At 39.7% G+C, this 21,155-nt stretch overlaps 1 protein-coding gene across 4 annotated transcripts in view; it reads right to left on the bottom strand.

Moving 5' to 3' along the window:
• The window catches only part of SLC16A9 (solute carrier family 16 member 9), a 59,864-nt gene that overhangs the window by 20,184 nt on the left and 18,525 nt on the right, over positions 1–21,155 (bottom strand). For all 4 annotated transcript variants that reach the window (XM_055274381.2, XM_063637897.1, XM_055274382.2 and 1 more), the window contains exons 2-3: positions 14,799–15,030; positions 3,876–4,019 (exon numbers count right to left, since the gene is read on the bottom strand). In XM_055274381.2, coding sequence (XP_055130356.1) covers positions 3,876–4,019; positions 14,799–14,994 — 340 coding nt within the window. In that variant the 5' untranslated portion in view covers positions 14,995–15,030. The remainder of the gene's footprint in view (positions 1–3,875; positions 4,020–14,798; positions 15,031–21,155) is intronic.

The following is a 21,155-nucleotide window of genomic DNA, read 5'->3' on the forward strand; positions in this document are numbered from 1 at the left end:
TATCCATGACAGTTAAAGATTATCTTCAATTATATAACAATTTTGAAAGGGGGGGCTTGTAAATCTCTATTTCTGCTAAAGCGAATATACAGGAAATGCTCTTTATCTGATTTGGCAGAATTATAGTAAGAGAATCAGACTGTCTACAAACATGTTCTTTTCCCTCCCCACTCTCAGTGGACTACGCAGATATTACCAAAAAAAAGGGCAGTGGTGGGAGGTGCGGGGAAGAAAATGGAATTCTTCCAAAAATCAGGAAGAGAATAATAAGAAAACCATAATCAGCTAGCTAAATAACAATATATTCTAAAGAAAAGAGAATACAACGAATTGATTTTGAGTTGTGCTTTTCAGAAAAGCAAAGAGAAATTATTAGAAAGAGGCTTGAGCAAATCATTACAGGCATGTTCCCTGCACCACCACCTCCTACCCACTGTATTGCCTTTTGCCCGATTTAGCAAATTTATTGAGAAAACAGGAGCCTCAATTACCAGATTTGGCTGTGTGGCTTACAATCACTTGCCAATACATAAAGATTTCTAATGAGCTTGCTGGCAATATTAACCAAAGTGATGTTTTACAAGGAAATGTGTTAACATTTTTAAGTTCTTACATAACTCAGCAAACCAATATTTTTCAAATAGACAATGCATGATGCTACAAAATCGGGTTTGAATGAAGATCTATTTAAACTACAGAATAAACAGAGGCTGGGTACAGTGGCTCACGCCTATAATCCCAGCACTTTGGGAGCCCAAGACCGTGGATCACCTGAGGTCAGGAGCTCAAGACCAGCCTGGCCAACATGGCGGAACCCCATCTCTACTAAAAATACAAAAATGAGTCAGGCGTGGTGGCATGCTCCTGTAGTCCCAGCTTACTCGGGAGGCTGAGGCAGGAGAATCGCTTGAACCCATGACGTGGAGGTTGCAGTGAGACTCCGTCTCGAAAAAAAAAAACTGCAGAATAAACAAATGGATTTACTATAACAGAGTACAAAAGCTATACTGATATGGTATCAGGTTCCTCATTGCAATTAATCCTGCAATCTGACAAGTTGGTACAGGTTTTCATTTGAGCTACAAAACCTAACAAAACAAACTGTTTTGTTTTCAAATTGTTAATTTTGGAAAAAATCAATTAAGTGGTAAAACAGAATTATATCATTTAATACACTTTAGTATTCTTTTGACATTTTAGGTTGTAATATCCAATATAACTTTAATTTCTTTTCCTATATTTTTAAATCTCTTACACAAATATTTCTGATTCAATAGAGCTTCTTCAGTAGCCAAAAACTACTGCTGTATGGGTCAGAAAGGAATTTAAGGAGAAAGGAACAAATATGTATTAAACATCTCTGTACGCCTCTTTATAAACATTATCTCATGAGTAGTCACAATACCTCCATGAACTCATATCAATGCGATTTTATAAAAAATAAAAATGGAAGCTCAGAGAGGCTGAATAATTTTTCAGGTCATAAAACAAATGATAATGGTTTATGCTAGCTAGCATTCATTGCATTATGTCACTCATCTTCACAAACTCCTATAAGATGGGTGCTATTATTATGCTCAGTTTAAAAATGAGAAAACAGAAGTTATAAAACATGTTTACAGTCACACAGCTGGCAAGTGGATAAAAGAAGGTTAACCCACATGGTCCAACCCCAGAGCCTGCCTGTTAGTCAGTGTCGGATCTTTCCCTTGATCATACTGTCTAGCTTAAGAGGCCATCTAGCTCATTCCAGACAAATGAAAGTCCTTAGGATATGATTCTGCACAGAATTGCATCTTATAAATGTTACCATTAGACTGAACCCTTCTTATTTTTCTAAAGAGCTCATGATACAGGAATGAGATTCTACTTCAAATGGTAACAGAATGAAAGTGCCAGTGTTCATTATTATCCCATTTATTTATCCTACAAACATTCCATGAGCCCTATACTATGAGCCTACTTATGAAATAAAACTGTAAGAAATCAATGATGGTGGTAAATATTAATAATTTGCCAGCAAGCAGTAACTCACAGGTCCCCAATAATTACCGTGGTGAGAGATATTTTTATTAATTGAAATCTGACTCAACTCTTTATTTTATTGTTACCTTGCTTGACATCATTTAGTCCTCACAAGACCCATATGAGGTAGGTTTCTTCGCCTGCCTTCACAGATGAGGAGGGTACAGTCATTTGTGGCGATGAAGGAGCTTGCTCCAACTCACAGAACCTGTGTCTGCTGACCTGAAGTCCAGTGCTCCCTCCATGAGCTGACAGTTTCCTCTTAGTCACTGAGAATCAGAACCTATTGTCAAATCAGAGCTATGTACATCCCAGACCTGAGCCTGTTTTCTGACCCAGAATCCACTAACTGAAGGAAAGGCCAGGCCTCTAGGAGGAAGGACATTACAACAAATATGATGACAAGTTTGTATATGTGGAATGATAATGTGAGTCTTTCCCCAGAGAGAACTATGGCCATCTATTTAAGTAACTGCACACTGAGGAAAGTGAAATACATTTTGAACATTGTTGTTAGAGACATGAAGAGTTTGCATGGCTTCCCATTAGAGTGGGCTTACATGGGGTAGGTAATACATGGGATTATGCCCCAACTGCCCAGCCAATGGTCCTTTCCCCAGTCCCTGATATTTAATTATAGTACATATACACAACAGCTGATAGAACTCCCTACATTGTTCTTTGGTCCCTTGGACAAAGCAATAAGAGTTATCATTCCCTACAACGCCATCATAGTGAGGAAAGCCAAGTGAAAGCCCTGTAACTCCACCATCAGCGGCAATAGCCGTAAGTGTAAGCCTAAGCCAGTATCAAATCCCATATAAATGGACTACTGAGTATCAGACTGAGTGTCTCTAAGTATCAGACCAAGTCTCCTAGCTTTGTTAATTTAGTTAGTAATATTTTTACTTCTCTGAGCTTCACTTTCCCTCTCTGTAAAATGGGTTCTTGTGAAGAGGAAATGAGATCATATAAAGCATTTAGCACAGTCCCTAGCATATGATAAGTACTCAGTGAATATTAATTGCTACATTTTCTACTATTTATTATTGGAGAAATATTTCCAGGCAGAAAAAAGGAATATTGGTAGTCAATAAAATTAGCTCCTTTCAGGCATTAAGAAGAAACTTGAAAGCTGGAGGCCATCTTTTTCTAAGTCCCTACCAACAGCTCCCGGAAATACCAAGTTTGGTGATTTTTAACACTGACCCCAATTAGTGTAATGACATGACAAGGATATCTTCCCAAATTTTCAGTACTCTAAGGCCCTGCACCTCCTATACTTTCCTCCCCTGTAACCAGTATCATCCCACCACTCAGCTTTCTTCACTCATGTCTTATCTCTAAAAAAAATAGTAATACTAATACATGCTTTCAAATCTACTTTTTACTTGTGCTGTGACTTTTGACTTGGGTCCACAGCAACAGATGCTGTGAATGCAAACAGCTGTTTGTGAACGCAAACAGCTCCAAAGAATCATGCTTGACTGCCCAATAGGAAAAGGGCCACTTCATAATTTAGTGAGAAGTGACAGATGTCAATAACATCCAAGTTTCATGTTCCCCTCTCACTTTTCCCATGTGTACTATAGAGAGACAAGAGCTGAGATGAAGAACTTCCCTGTGCCTTGCAAGGAGACAGAGTATGGATTGTTTGTTCTTTCAAACATTTTGATTCACTGGGCAGGTTTTTTTCACTAAAGCAACAATTTTTGGAGAAGTGGTTACTGAAAGTAAATTATTAGTGAGCATTTTCACTCCTTTATATTAACTGGATCATAAATCTGGCACTGGTGAAATGATGTGTATCTCCTGAAGGTTAGGAAAGTCATAGTGACGAGGTTCCTTACCTACAACAATGCCATAGGAAAAAAACAGAAAGTAGATATTGGGAGCAAAACTGCTCAACATCAGGCCTCCAGCCACCATGAAGCCACTGAAGATTGTGACGGATCTTGCTCCAAAAGATGAGACACAGAGACTGCAGACAGGACCTAAAAAAAGAAATGAAACCTTCACTTATTATCATATGATCCATCCATCATAAGTTCAAAATGATTCTTTCCATCATAAAACAACACAAATAAAATGCACTGAGTAGTTATGATATGCAGACATTACATGAGGCAGCTCACGTGAACAATCTCATCTCATTTTAATCTTACTGCAGCCCTGGGAGGTAGATACTATTGTTAGTCCCATTCTTTTTGATAATGAAATTAAAGGATGATAAGGTCACATAGGTAAAATGGAGGTTCTGGAGTCAGATTTTATTCAAATTCTAGCCCTACTACTTGGTAGCTATTGGGTCTTGGGCAACTTATTTGATCATTCTGTGCCTTAGTTTCCTCATCTGAAAATGGGAATTATAATAGTACCCACCTGACAGTGTTACTGTGCCCTGTTGACTGACAGGCAAAAGTGACCCTCACCTGGAATTGTTCTACAAATAAGTGGGCAACTGCTCATGTAACAGAATTTAAGTGATAGTGAAATTCTTTCCTACTAGGACTGTACTCAGAAGTACAGAACTTAATGTACTAGAAATAAAAGGACATTAAGGGTTATTTAGCCCAACAGTCTCATTTAACATGGAAGGAAACTGAAGCTCAAAGAAGCTGTTCAAGTCTATGGTAGAAGAAAGACCAAGGATTTGAAAGCAAAGAGAAGTATATCTGAATTGAGTTGACAACCTTTCAAGTTGATCTCCAATTTTCAAAACTACACCTACCAGAATGGCTAAAGACAGACAATACTGTTAGCAAGAAAGCGGTAGGAACAGAATTCTCACACACTGCTGGCAGTGTTTACTAAAGCCGAACACAGCATGCTGTAAAACCCAGAAGTTTCAATTCTATGTGGAATTCAATTCCACATAAACACCTGGAGTTATATACCTAATTATATGGCAGTGAAAACGATCTACAACTACACACGTTAAGGGTGTATCACACAAACGCAATGTAAATGAAAGACACCCAACATAAAAAGTACAACCTATATACTTTCAATTATAAAAACTACAGAAACAGGCAAAACTAATCTGTGTTAGAAGTCAGAATACTGGCTATCTTTAGGAGGGGCTGGGGAGTTATAATCAGAAGAGCGCAAAGCCAAACTTGCAGGGTACTGCTCATGTTCTGGTTCTTGGCATGAATGTAATGATTACATGAGTGTGTTCAGTTCATGAGCATTCATCAAGCTATACTGTCATGATACATACACTTTTCTGTATGTATGTGTCTTTTACCCCTTTTTGAAGCAACCTCAGAGAAACAGTGAAATCCATCACAGTCTCACTGTTTGTAAATGACAGAGGTTGGTTCCAATAACCCATGCACTGTGTTCTTACATTCTTCCCAATACCAGAGAACTTCTTAAACACATATTTAAGACCAGTTCATGGCCCCTGAGATATACTGAGATCATAGCTTCTGGTGCTTAAGGCTCTCCCACATTCCTTCCTGGCCATAAATTGTACCCTCCCGTTTTCAGGCCCTCTTGTGCAAGTCAGTGCAGAAGAGGACACTGATGCAGAAGAGGAGACTGATACATTTACACAACAAATAGAGGGAAATATTCTGTGCCAGTATTTTAAAAGGAAAATCCATTTGAAAGACCAAACTTATCATCCAATAGTTGGGCTGTCTGTACACCTAATGAGAAATGCTTAGATACTTCAAAAATAGAAACAGTTTTAAGAGTCTAATTTTACAAATGGATGTCTGACAGCATAAGGCATGACCCTTCTCTGTTGTTACCAAACTACATTGACATTGAGTTTCAGTGTTCGCAAATTTTACAACACAATGGAATTGAAACACACAAAGATTATTCCCGGCATACTTGAAAAGTTTCAAGTTTCATCCTCAAAATAGGACTTTATGCTCCTTAATGCCTGTTAATTCCACGAGGAAGCCTCAGAGCCTGGGAGTGTGGGGACAAGATGGAGGAGTAATAATTTTCATAGCATGTACAACCAAAGCCACTGTTGTATGAAATATACAGCATTGTTATCAACTATGTGATAAATTCTTAAGTCACTTTTTTTGCCTAACAAATGATTTTTTGAAAAACAATTTAAGCATTAGGAAAAAATGAACAGAAATTCTCTTACAGGGTGAAAACAGCAAATGGAAACAGGTTTTAAAGTTCTCTACTTTCACACTGCCATCTGCTGCTGATTTAGAGAAATATATCATTAGGTCAGAGATTAAAGACAAAAAATTTTAGAGCTGAAATTTTGGAAGTTGGAAATGGTCTAAACACCTCAATTTAAAAATGGTGAAACTGGAACTCAGAAAGATCATGTGATTTGACCAAGAGTCCATAGCTGGCCAATGACAGGTCTAAGGCCAAAGTCAGACCAGCATTCTCCCTGATTGAGAAATAGTTCAATTGGGATCTTAATTTTTTCCTAGAAATCAAATTATTAGTAAAGAACATCAATGTACTGTTAGAGTAGGTAGTTAGGCAGACATGAGCAGGGCAGGAGAGGCCTCGCCTCACCCAGGAATTTCCGGTAACCATCAGGTGATGGTCAGGTGTTTATTAAACTGTTTTTCTGAAATGATAATTGGCCACAGCCAACACCAGGGGAAGAGAGTCTCCCAGTAGACAGAAAACACCTGGAGCTGGAGATCAGCAGCTTCCCAGTAAGATGTCAGGAGCTGAGCAAGTGGACTCGGGCATTCCTCACTAAGAGGCAAAATGGTGGATGTACGACCTTCCTCTGGGGGCATTTGACTGGTAAAGGAAAACTGCCCCTACGAAGCATGAGCACAGCCTCAGTAAACACACTAGGCACGTGGTAACCCTCCCAAATGACCAACACTGCACATGCAGCAGTTGAGCAACAGCCAACCATGAGGGAAGAATCAAGAGAGAAGGAAAAACCCCAGAACCATGCCAACTTGTAAAACCCCAAGTCAAGGACTGAATGGGGCACTTGAATCTCTCAAGTTGCCCACATGTCCCTCTTCCAACTGTAAATACTTTCTTTCACTCCTGCTCTAAAATTTTTTAATAAACTCTCACTCCGGCTCTAAAACTTGCCTTGGTCTCTTTCTCTGCTTTAAACCCACTTCTGCCCCCTGGCCAAATTCTTTCCTCCAAGGAAGCAAGGATCAAGTCTGCTGCAGACCTGTATGGATTCACCACTGGTAATGGTACTTTTGTTAATGTCTTATAGATAACATAGCTTTATGAACTTATGTTAGATGAAAACATAAAATTTATAATCACTTGGTGTTCAATAGTTTAGAGCAAATTATTTTACCCTTATCCTTAGAACCTGAGTTTATTTATAGATTCTATTTACATAGATTCAAAACACAATAGCCTCATATTTCAGCAATAACAAGACAAAATGCATCAAAGTGACCATCAAGTCACATCTGCAAAATGTGATACATTTATGTGTTTAGCTCTTTGTAGTAACTGTGCAAGGCCTCAAGATGATAAACCATCTATTATTCCTCAGCACTGGATGAGTTTCAAGAGACAGATTAAATCAAAGGGTTACTTTCAGGAGATTTCTTACAACGCAAAGTGAAAACTTTGCCGAAGGGAACTTTGGTACAAAAGTTAGTTTACCTATGACATGAACCAGTGATTCCACACCTTTGAACCTGAACAATTTTAGGGAAAAAAAGGGGGGAAAAGGGGAGGGGGTTCCTAATTTTTTATTTTCACAAGATACTTTAAAAATATAATAACCAGCCGGCCATGGTGGCTCAAGCCTGTAATCCCAGCACTTTGTGAGGCCAAGGCGGGTGGATCACCTGAGGTCAGGAGTTCAAGACCAGGTTGGCCAACATGACGAAACCCTGCCTCTACTAAAAATACAAAAATAAGCCGGGTGTGGTGGCACATGCCTGTAATCCCAGCTACTCGGTAGGCTGAGGCAGGAGAATTGCATGAACCGGGAAAATGGAGGTTGCAGTGAGCTGGGATCACGCCACTGCACTCCAGCCTGGGCAATGAGAAAAACTCTGTCTCAAAAAAAAAAAAAAGTAATAACCATCTAATTATTATTATTGCTTAGAGAAGAAGAAATGTTTACATAAGCAAATAGTGAGAAGGATGTAATTTCAGAATAAAATGCAAGACAGTAAGAAGATAATGGGAACTTCACACACACATACACACATATACACACACTCATACATTTCATCTGTCATTGCCTTTATATTCATTTTGCCTTTGGTGAAAGTTTTTCCTGAACTTACCATTGCCTGTGTGTTAGTGTTCAAGAGCCAATATTATCATTGTCAGTATTGGTGTTTAGAAGCCACTATTGCCTCAGCCTCCCAAGTTACCACCACTCCTGGCTAATTAAAAAAAAAAAAATTACAGCGACAGGGTCTCATTATGTTGCCCAGGCTGGTCTTAAACTCCTGGTCTCAAGTGGTCCTCCTGCCTCAGCCTCCCAAAGCTCTAAGTATTATAGGCATGAGCCACTACACCCAGCCCAGTATGTATTTATTATACCTATAGCTCATCTAAACTGGAATGAGCCACATTTCAGGTGCCCAGTAGCCACATGTGCCCACCCTACTGGACAGCACTGTACTAGAATCTCATATCATGTTAGAAAAGGACACAGAGAAATCAAACACAATCCAGGACTTAGGCAAGAGGCAAAACAAACTCGCATCAAGGGTTAAAATAAAACCCAAGGTCAAAAGCACCAAAAGAAAGGTTCAGATGGCTTGTTTGGGGATTTCATAAGAGGAAGAACAACCAAAGCCACATAACTAAGCCGTGAACTAGGCTGCGAAGTATGGTTATGTCAACAAAAGGGATGAACATGTATTCTAAATGGAGGGAACAGAAACATAATGTGATTTTTCAGTTTTTAATTTATTATAGGATAGTTTTGGGAATGAAATTATTCCCTTTAGGAAATAAACTCAACCTCCACGCACTTCTTTTTCCTAAAAAGTTTCAAAGAGTCCCAGGAGTAGAAGGATGGCCAGGTCTGCTGCAGTGAATACACAAGTTGGCTGACGCTACAGTGAGAAACAGAATATAGCAGTAACCAGGTTATGGACCTGCCATGCAGCAAAGATTTCCTAACAGAGTGGATCAGTTGGGCCTGTGAAGGTCCTACCTTTCCACCTAAAATTCAGGGAGCCCAAGGTGTGAGCTCCTCCAAATTGCAGGTTCCTCAATCCTTGCTCCAGCAAAGACTGTAAATCTCAAGTTCAGCTCCTTGAAAAAGAAAAAGGCACTAAGGAGCCACACCCGCTCAAATTGTTGATCTCATATACCCTGACTGCCTTTCATTTTAGTTGGTTTGGTGGTATTTAGAGATGGCAGAAAGCTTAACCAAAACCTCATCTTTATTCCTACCAATCTTAAAACTGCCTAGCACACTGGGAACCTGCCAATGCAACAGAATCCTTGAGAGAAGCAGGAATTCAGTACTCCTTGAAGGAGTTAACAGTGCTTAGGGGTAATGCCCAAACCCAGCTCTGCCAGCACTCATAACTCATTCAGCAAGTGGGCCTGGCCATACTGACTCATTATATTAACATGGTGATACGTTTACTGACTCATATTAGGAGTTTGAACACCTTTGGAGGAAGTGAAGACAAAAGGGAGAGGGTAAGGACTCTCAAATCTGCTTTGAGTACAAAACTGCAGACCCGTGCTATTTCCTGCGTTTCAGCACTTGGGTAGTGTGAGAAACAGAACCACCATTTCCTTGAATTTGGGGAACAATATCTAGCCAAAGGGTGTGTTAGCTCATCTTAAAACAATGCAAGGCCATGATAGCTCTCTAGTTCAGTTACCTTCCATTTCTCCCATATCAGTCAAGTTTCAACCAGAAAAACAAAACTAGTAGGAAGTATATATTAAGACATTTATTGCAAGGAATTGGCTTACACGTTTGGCACAACCATACTAGGCAGCCAGACAATACCTGCCTAGCTAACCAAGTCAAAAATTTGCAGGGGAGGCCATTAGGAAGGGCATGTTGGAACTCTCAGGGATAGGCTGCAGCTACAATTACAAGCAGAATTTCTTCTTTTGGGAAAGCTCATTTCTGCTCTTAAAGCCTTTCAACAATTGAGCCAAATCCATCTAGATTTTCTAGGATAAGCTACCTTATTTAAAGTTAAGTGACTATGCACTTTATTCACATCTACAAAATAACTTCACAGCAACACCTAGATTGGTGTTTGAACAACTGGAGAATGTAACCTAGCCAAGTTGAAACATAAAACTGACTGTCACAACTCCCAACACAATCCCTCCTTTCCAGCCAAATTTACTCCATGAGAACACAGCCTCTGCAGTGCCAAATCCAGGCCTCTGCAAAAAGGTAGTTTGCATGGACTTCCCTCTCCCTGTCTATCGGCCTATGAAAGTCCATCTTCCTATCTGGCCCATCTCAATAGCTTCCTCAAAGGCTATCCCTCTAAAACCACAGAGATTGTTTTGCCATTGCTGTTCTCCTTGATATTTGTGAATTCTCAAATTATTAGTTACCGTTTTTTTTCTGTCTCTTCCCTGAGACTACAAACCTCTTAGAAACATGAATGGTGTTTTCTATATTGGCATCCCTAGCTCAGAGACCTTAGGAATATATGTAATGAGGATGAGCTCATTCACAATGTATAACCCAGGAGGGTAGGATCCTTCCTACCCAGCTTTATTCATCCCAGGGATTATCTGGACAAACAAAGAATTCAGGCAAGGGGAAGAAGTATTTTCTTCTCAATTATTTAAGTTTCAAGGAAAAGGAATTAGGAATTAAGATTATGAAGAGTATAAAGTCCAGAATTTCATGCCTTTTCACAGTTGTAATATGCTATTATGAGCTACTGTCCAAATCTAGGTTTGCCAAAGCCCGGGAGTAGGAGTTTATATTTCACATGCTTAGGCACAATCTTGGCAAAGTTCCAACTCCCTCTCCTGCCCATCTTTCCAAGAACTGTCTTCATCTTTCATCCTGAATGATCCCTTTCTTTTGCAGGTTTTACAGACAATTTACTTTTCATGATTTACACGGCATGAGTAGTGCCACACACAAGAAGAAATCTGCAATAGTTCTCTTTATTTTAAAAATGTCAAAGCAAATCATATATCAGAGAGTTATCAAAAAGTGAAAGATTAAAATTTAAATATAGAGGGCTTAAGCCAGTGGTAGTTCCTAACTAAAAATCACTTTGGGGACTTTAAAAAATTCATGAGGCCAGGTACAGTAGCTTATGCCTGTAATCTCAACACTTTGGGAGGCTGAGGCAGGAGAATCCCTTGAGCCCAGGAGTTTGAGACCAGCCTGGGCCACATGGTGAGACTTTGTTTCTACAAAAAATAAGAAAAAAATAGTTGGGCATGGTGGCATGCACCTGTAGTCCCAGCTACTCAAGAGGCTGAGTTGGGAAGATCACTTGAACCCGGGAAGTCGAGGTTGCAGTGAGCCAATATAGCGCCACTGCACTCCAGCCTGGGCGACAGAGCAAGACCCAATCTCTAATAATAATAATAATAATAATAATTCATGAATCTAGGCCCCATCATGGACCAAATGAATTAGAATGTCTGAGTGTCAAATCCATGCAATTATATGCTGAAATGGTCCCATAGATGATCCTAATTATCTCCCTGGCTAAGAACCACTGATAACCATTTGAGTCACCAACATGAAAATACTTATTCCACTTCCAAGGTACTAATGATCCACTTGTTTCTCTATAGAGCAAAGTTGTCATAAAGCAGATGGTCAATGTGGCTTGCACACTGCCAGACATTGCTTGCTAATACTATATAAACACTGTTTCAGGGTTTGCATCTTAATTTATGCTATGAGGAACCCAAAGAGGACAACATCAAATACAATATATTCAATGGAGCCAGCTATGCTGAAACTTGTACACAATATCTAAAGTGTATATATATATATATATACACACACATATATATGTATATATACACACACGCAGGCGTAAGTTGTAGCTATTTAGCCATCCTTTTTTTTCCCCACCACTTTTCATTCTTGAATTATTTGCCCTCATTTTTCTATGCTCATCTTTTTTTTTTTTTTGAGACGGAGTCTTTCTCTGTCCCCCAGGCTGGAGTGCGGTGGCGCGATCTCGGCTCACCGCAACCTCCACCTCCTGGTTCATGCCATTCTCCTGCCTCAGCCTCCCAAGTAGCTGGGACCACAGGCGCCCGCCAGCATGCCCGGCTAATTTTTTTGTATTTTTTAGTGGAGACGGGGTTTCACCGTGTTAGCCAGGATGGTCTCGATCTCCTGACCTCGTGATCCACCCGCCTCGGCCTCCCAAAGTGCTGGGATTACAGGCTTGAGCCACCGCACCCGGCTATGCTCATCTTTAAAAGCTTTGCTCACCAGGTGCAATTACTTCCTCATCTAGCTAAAGGCATTGGACCTAGAGAGGTTAAGTGACTTGCATAAGGTCACTCAGCTCAATGGTGGTAGAGCCAGGACTTGAATTAGCTTCTGACTCCACCCTCAAGCTCCTTCAAGTACTTGTTGTCTCCCAGAATTTTGATAAGATGCCCTAACTCTCTGGTCCCTACAAGCAGAGCTGGCTTATTGGATTTGTGACCTATGCAAGTTGCACAGGGCCCAGTGTTTAGAAGGATTCCACGCTTGGTTTAGTGCTCTGCTGTCACTAAATTCTTAATTTTTTAACAAGGATTCTGTATATTCATTTTGCACTGGGGCCTGCAAATTATGTAACCAGTTCTGCCTAAGAGTAAAAGAGGGCTGCTCCTGGCTCTTGAGATGAGTGATCATCCACCTAGAAACTTGGAAAACGTGTAGAGCTGCAGTTGAATTGTCAAAAACAGTCAGCTTCAGCTCTGACCACCAACGCCCATCCTTAAGGAGATCTCAGCTTGCCTCAGCCCTCTACTCCAACCTGGACAGACTTGTGAAAAGAAGCTTCATTCTTCAAGTATGTGCTAACTGAGTTAGCATTTCAATAATCCTTTGACCCTTGCTGGAAGCCAAAGTAATTACATTTCTGTTTAACTTAGTATTTGCTAATAGAAATGGTGACTAATTAGAGAACATTAAAAAAATTATTTCCTCCCTACTACAGGTCTTATTTTAGAAATCAATACATTCGAATCACATTATTAACATATCACTTATCATCCACTTGTACTTTGATGGCTTTACAAACAATCCTTATTTTGAGAAACTCTATCAAACAAATCTAGGGCAAACTTTCCCTGTTTCCCTTGAGCTCATAACGGCAATATTATTTTTATTTGTTTACTTATATTTAATCATCTTATCTGACATAGTGAGATGATCCTGCATTGTTTTTTAAACCTTTTTGTCTTTTTTATAATTTAACAAGGTAATACAACAATTGGAGGCATTGCTTTTTTTGAAAGACATCCCCTTTAAAATTCAGGAGAGAAGCATATTTAAAAGAAGGAATGACTAATGCATTGTTCATGAAACCATTTTAGAGCTGAAAAATACCTTACAAATCATATTTAATGTCCTTATTTTCCCCATAAGAAGAGAGATTGTGATTTGCTCAATGAATAATGGTGAGTTCATAGCACACAGGAAGACAGCCCAGGGCTACTGACCCTATCTAGATCACCATCTTTTGTGCTTAAATAGTTCCAAGTATGTTGGAGTAATGGTCACTAAATATTACTGCAGAGTTCAAACTATGACTCTAGAAGTTCAAGTGGCATATGACTTTAATGGTGAAAAGGGAAATAAAAAGTCTCTACTGTTCTATCTAAAGATGACAGGAATCACTATTACATCGTATGTAACTGTTCATCAAGAATAGCACTTTTGGAGACACACAAAATATATCACGTATATCTTATACATAACAATATATTAAAATCCTTAATGAGGATTTTACTTTTGTGATGGATGACTGGATTTTGTGAGACTCTTTGCTATGTCAGCTTTTTCTTGTGAAGTTCTCATGACCACAGGACACGTGATTTGACCACAGTGTATCTGAAGCAGAGAAGAGTAATCACAAGCCATGTAGAAGCTGCTTAGGGGCCGGGCGCGGTGGCTCACGCTTGTAATCCCAGCACTTTGGGAGGCCAAGGCGGGCGGATCACGAGGTCAGGAGATCGAGACCATGGTGAAATCCCGTCTCTAATAAAAATACAAAAAAAAAAAAAAAAAAAATTAGCCGGGCGTGGTGGCGGGCGCCTGTAATCCCAGCTACTCGGAGAGGCTGAGGCAGGAGAATGGCGTGAGCCCGGGAGGCGGAGCTTGCAGTGAGCCGAGATTGCACCACTGCACTCCAGCCTGGGCGACAGAGCGAGACTCTGTCTCAAAAAAAAAAAAAAAGAAGCTGCTTAGAGGGCTGCTGAGAGCCATTTGGTCCTTTGGTCCTTGCCAATGTACCCTGAGCATACCTGGATCACTACCTTCATCTCCCTGACTCATTCTTAGTCACACATGTGTGTGTCTTACAAGACTGTGAGCCTCTTAAGGGCAGGAACCATGTGTTTGCTGTTCATCTTTTCATTTCCAGCATCTAGTTCAATGCCTGGCACATCGTAGAAAATAAATTAATAAAGAAATGAATGAATGGATGGATGATTTAACATCTTAGGGAGTGCCTATATTTTCACACAGATTTATTACAGTGAAAGTACAATCACTGCAATGAAGGCAGGAAAAGATATGTTATACTTTGAAAAGAAAGCCCTCTCTGCCTTGCATAATGTTCATGACGTAGTAAATGTAATTAAATGATTAAAGAGTAAAGAGAGGCATAAATTTATCTACTTACTTGCAAGCAAGCCAACTCCACTTGCCAGCGATCCAACCCAGGCTGTTTTTCCTTTTCCTTCACCAAAGGCATCCAGCCATTCTATGTACAGGACTCCAACAGCTAGCGGGGATCCGTAACACAAAAACTGAGTAAGGAAGGAGACAAACACAATCACCCAGCCCCATCCACCGTCAGGTGACTTTTTCAGTTCCATTGTAAGACCAAATCAGGAGGTGTTTCTCTGCAGGTCCTAAACAAAAACGAACAGAAAAGAAAAGCTTATTTAGAGTGTGGTAGGGCACAGCACTTGGGATTAAAATATCTCCTCCTGCCGGGCGTGGTGGCTCACGCCTGTAATCCCAGCACTTTGGGAGGCAGAGGCGGGCGGATCACGAGGTCAGGAGATTGAGACCATCCTGGCTAACACAGCGAAACCCCGTCTCTACTAAAAATACAAAAAATTAGCCGGGCCTGGTGGTGGGCGCCTGTAGTCCCAGCTGCTCGGGAGGCTGAGGCAGGAGAATGGCGTGAACCCAGGAGGTGGAGCTTGCAGGGAGCCGAGATCGTGCCACTGCACTCCAGCCTGGGCAACAGAGCGAGACTCTGTCTCAAAAAAAAAAAAAAAAAAAAATCTCCTCCTAAAGTAAAAAAAAAGGTTCTCCAAGGACGTACATGGAAAAGCATAAAATATCACTGACATAGCAAGTTATCAATACATTTGCATTTATAATTTGAATAAATGATGCATACACACGGTACAATTCTTTTAAATTATAAAAAGGCATAAAGTGAAATAAGCCTTCTCAACCTTGTCCACCTTCACCAGATTCCCACCCTGCTCAACCACAGAGAACCACTAATTTTAGTTTCTTAGTTTTTAGTTTCTTGGGTTCCCTAGGAAGCAGATTCCTAGCAAGAAGGAGACTGATTAGGAATGCTCTCGAATTGATGCCTATGGAAGGGCACAGATGGCAGAGGGAGAAGATTAGCTGCAGATAACCTTGCAGTTATAAAAAAGGAGATTTCTAAACTTGGGATGACCCTTCAGAGATGTGCTGAGCTGGGTGCTGGGAGCTGCCCATCCACACTTTCATGTTGATCATGCACTGGATGTGGCTACCCAGGAATGGGTGGTGATCTGAGGTAAGGTGGCTCCCTTCAAAGGAGGCAATCTATCCCCATAAGGGCTGTCAGCATTCTCAACAGCTGGGGCAAGGACTCTGTCATTCCTGAAGGGGGCCTGGAGGGGAACTGGCAGCACACCACAATGTTCACCAACTGGAGTATTTTTCCAGGTTCTTTATGCATTTATAAGCAAAACCAAGCAAATATTCTCAATGTCTCTCTTTTTCATAAAAAAATAGTATATTATACATTACATTCCCCACCTTCCTTTGTCCACTTAACATCCTGAGAGATTTTTGCCTATCAATACATAGACAGCATCCTTAGTCATTTTTATAAGTACATAGGATGTATGCATATGGCTGTATGCTTGCTTATTTATTTACTTATTGAATAGGCAAAAACACTTGCATGGTTCAAAATGAAAAAAAGACCAAAGGTAAACTGTCGCCTGTCTAACTATTTCCCATCTAAGCCTTAACTCCTCCACAGGTAACCAATGCATCTTGTTTCTTGTATAACCTTCTAAAGTTTCTTTATGTATACACTGGCAAACTCAAATATAGATTTCCTCTATTTTTTACACACAAAAAAATAGCACATTATATACATTGGTATGTGCCTTGTTCTCTTTCACTTGACAAATATCTGGAAGATCTTCCACATCAATGCATATTCACCTTCCTCATTCATTTCTTACTTCTGCACTATATTCCAGTATGGGACTTTATCTTAGTTTGTTCGACCTGTCTCTATGGCTTCAATGAAAAACAATGTGCAGTGAAAAACCTTACATATTCATATATCTTTTTGATTACAGGCATATCTGTTAGGTAAAATCCAAAAGAGGAATTGCTGAGTGAAAGGGAATATACATTTGTAATTGTAATTTCAGAAAATATTGAAAAAGGCTGAGGTGGGAGGATCATTGAGGCCAGGTATTACCAAATTAAGTTCAAGAGCATTGAACTAATTCATATTGTCTCCAGGATTTTGAATGTGTTGTGAAACTTTTGGATTTTTGCAAATTTCTTGGTTTTAAAATAGCATTTCATCATAGTTTCAACTTGCATTTCTCTTTTTTTTTCTTTTTTTTTTTTTGAGACAGAGTCTCGCTCTGTTGCCCAGGCTGGAGTGCAGTGGCACGATCTCGGCTCACTCAACTTTCATTTCTTACAGTATAAATGTCGTGTACCATTTTGGAGATGAAAAGCCAGTTGAAATTCCTAATTCTTAGGTGTATATGGATATTCTGTTCTGTTCCATTGGTCTGTCTATTCACATATCATTACCACATTTGTTTCATCACAGAATCTTTTTTATAAAAGTCCTTTTACCATATTTTAATCTCTAATGGGGCTTTTTCTGTCCTTATAATTACACTCCGTTTGCAATATTTTGTAGCTATTCATGTTTTCTGTTGTATATGAACTTCAGAATCAGCCTGTCTGGTTCAAACAGAAATCAGATGATGCTTTCATTAGGACTGAGTTAAATTTAAAAATTGATGTAAGGAGAATTGACCTTTTATGATGTCAACTCATTCTAAGAACATAATATGTTTTGCATTTGTTCAAGTCTCCGTCCATGTTCTTAGTGTTTAAAATGTTTCTCAATATTTCATTGTATTGTATTTTATAGATTTTATCCTCACTGCTAATATTGTAATTGGGGTCATTTCTTTTATTTGTCTTCTGTTTGTATGCTTAAAAGCTATTGATGTCTGTATGTTAATTTTACATTCCACTTCCTTACATAATTCTCCTATTTGTGGTGGATTTTCAGGTGATTTTCTTGGGTATATACAATGCACAATGCAATATAGTCATATAGTCACCTACAGTTACAATTTTTTATCTCCTTATATGTCTTAAATTTTTATACTTTCAATTTCCTTTTTTTTTTTTTTAAATCAAATGGTAGATTTATTGGCTGTCTCTGTTATACAGTGAGGTGAAAACATCTTAATTCAGGACATCCTCCACCTTGTTTTGGCTTCCAATCGTACTGCAAGACCAGTGTCAGGCACATAAGCTGATTAATCAAAGTTTCGCTCTTGTTGCCCAGGCTGGAGTGCAATGGCACAATCTTGGCCCACAGCAACCTCCGCCTCCTGGGTTCAAGTGATTCTCCTGACTCAGCCTCCTGAATAGCTGGGATTACGGGCACCCACCACCATGCCCAGCTAATTTTTTGTATTTTTAGTAGAGACGGGGTTTCACCATGTTGGCCAGGCTGGTCTTGAACCTCTGACCTCAGGTGATCCACCTACCTCAGCCTCCCAAAGTGCTGGGATTACAGACGTGAGCCACCATGCCCGGCCCCTAATTTCCCTCTTTTGTCTTTGCATTGAACAGTACATACAGAATAGCATCAATTAAGAAAAGTATACATTTTTGTCTAGTTCCTAACTTTAGTGGGAATGCCCTCAAATACCATGATGTTGCCTCTGGTGCTACGTTAGATTTCTTTTACAAAGTTAAGAAAGTAATTTGCATTTTTATATTTTTGAGTGTTATTATAAATAATTGTTATTACATATTATCAAATGTATTTCCAGTGTATAGGAAGATGGTCATACAATTTTCCCTTTATAACTTTTAATATGATAAAATATATGTTTTCTACTACTGAAGCATCCATGAATTATTGGATTAAATTTCCTTGGTTCATGGATTATTTTGACTATGTTAGTCTATTTTGGCGGAGGGATTTTTTAATTCATAGGCAAAATTTGTCTATTTTTGTTTTTGATTTCTACTAGTGTTGGTACCCAAATGGTGTTTACTTTATTTAAAACTTTGGGCTGGACACAGTAGCTCATGCCTGTAATCCCAGAACTTCAGGAGGCCAAGGCATGGCTTGAGCCCAGGAATTCGAGACCAGCCTGGGCAACATAGTGAAACCCTATCTCTACAAAAAAATACAAAATTTAGCCTGGTGTGGTGGTGCAGCTGTAGTCTCAGCTGCTCAAAAGGCTAGGTAGGAGGATGGCTTGAGTCCAGGAGTTTGAGGTTACAGTAAGCAGTAATTGCACCACTGCACTCCAGCCTGGGTGACACAGTGAGACCCTGTCTCAACAACAACAACAACAACAACAAAAGGAAAGGAAAGGAAAGAAAAGAAAAATTTTCCTTCTTTTTCTAAACAGCTTACATGGCAATGGATTTGGAGATCCAAGGCTTAACCTTCAGGTCCCCAGCAGGGCCTCCCACTTAACCTGAACCTTCCATGTCTCTTCACTATGCCAGGTTTACAGTCAGGTGCAACAGAGTCTTTGCCCACAGATTCTTCCCACCATGCACTTGGCTGTGGTTTCAACAGATAATATCTGAAGACAGTAGGAATATGAATTATCCATTCACACGCAGCCTCATTAGATGACAAGGCATTTGGCTGCCTTCAGAGAGTCATAGCTAAACCCATCATTTGCCTGGGCTTCCATGGATTTATTTCTTCACTTTGATTTCAGAGCACTGGGCAGAACTCATGTCACCATGTGCCATAAGTCTTTATACAAATTAACTTTCAACATTTAATAATCAAAAACACAAAGATGTTATAATTAGTGAACAAACCTGTAGGTATAAAATCTAGACATTCAAACCACATGATTGTGTTAACAGAATTATCCAAACTTCCAAATCAGAAACTTTTGTAGTAATCAAATATGTCCCTCCATTGGAAATTTACTCTCTCTGATACCTACTCTATTGCAAAAGTAGACAATGCAATTCTGGTCTTTCTAATGACAATTTAGTACTTTACAATTTCTGTTCAGAATCCTCTTTAAAGAAAATATTGTCTGAACTCCTCAAACTAGACAGGATATGATAGAAATAGCCAAACATATAAAGAGACTAAGAGGTTGTGTGAAGACAAATGCATATGAGATTGTCCTTCATTCAAATGCTCCAATCACAGCACTTCAGGAAAAGTACATATTTATAGAGACAAAGCACCAGAATCATGAATAAAGCCAGTATTCCTGGGAGGTTGCGGGCAATGGGGGAGGATGAAGAGAACTATGTCCCTTACCAGTTTTCAAACCTAAGTAGACAAAAATGCCTTTCTACACCACACACCTCCGCCCTGCCTTGCATTGCCATGCCCTGCCTTCGGTGACATTTCAGGATGTAGGACAAGAGCCAAAGAAATTCTCACAGTAAATATTTAAGAGAGCAAACTTGGAAATACAAAGTTCCCATGCACATCAACTCTGACTAGAAAGGCAAGTTTTTATAGCGATGACTAATAGCTTCTGATCTGTCATCATCTCAGAGTTTAAGATACATGTGGTGTCAATAGAACACAGTGAAAACTACCATTTAGTGATTTCCTGTGTTCTGTCACTCTAGCACCCTCCTCCCATGGCTTCCTCTATTCCCTAGGTGCCTCTCACCAGCTGTTTTTCTGATACTCTGTACTGCATAAGGTGATTTTATGAATAGGCTAGCCTTCATTCTCCTTTTTTGTAATGGTGCTCAACTTCCTTTTTGAGGATGTACATCAGTCCTATGGCTAGAGGGCTTGTGGGACTGTTAATTAAGTTTCCTTGACCTTGAGCAATAAAGGGCGTCTAACCCAAGAGAAGCCAGTAGGCTTTCAGGACTCTGAATCTTGATTGAAATGCCTGAATCTTGAGTGAAATGCTATATAAGGAAAGGAAAATCTGCAGAGTTTACGGATCCCCATGAAAGTGCACTGAAGAGACCTCTGTCAGTCATACCACCGTGACCTCCTAGAGACACCGAATTCTGGTTTCTCCAGGCTTCCACATTTGTGAGCTAACCCAGTAAATGATTTTGTTAAGTTATCGGTACTCATTTCTTTACTTGCAACTGAATAAATATATTGTGAGTATGCAGTAATTTCAAGTTGATTATTTTAACCATCCATACCTCACTTGGTCCCATTTAAGACAAAGGTAAAGCTGAGGAATATTGTTGATGACCATAGAATATAAGAAATATAGATGTGCCATATCTATTTTTATGAAAATTTCTTATTATCCTCCCTTCTTCATATCTTATGATCTAATATGATACATTCCCTTATTTGGCATTCTTTTTAATAAAAATTCCAAATTGCCGGGCGCGGTGGCTCACGCTTGTAATCCCAGCACTTTGGGAGGCCGAGGCGGGCGGATCACGAGGTCAGGAGATTGAGACCACGGTGAAACCCCGTCTCTACTAAAAAACTACAAAAATTAGCCGGGCGTGGTGGCGGGCGCCTGTAGTCCCAGCTACT

This window comes from Symphalangus syndactylus, chromosome 4 (assembly GCF_028878055.3).
Source record: "Symphalangus syndactylus isolate Jambi chromosome 4, NHGRI_mSymSyn1-v2.1_pri, whole genome shotgun sequence".
In the NCBI taxonomy this organism is placed as follows: Eukaryota; Metazoa; Chordata; class Mammalia; order Primates; family Hylobatidae; genus Symphalangus; species Symphalangus syndactylus.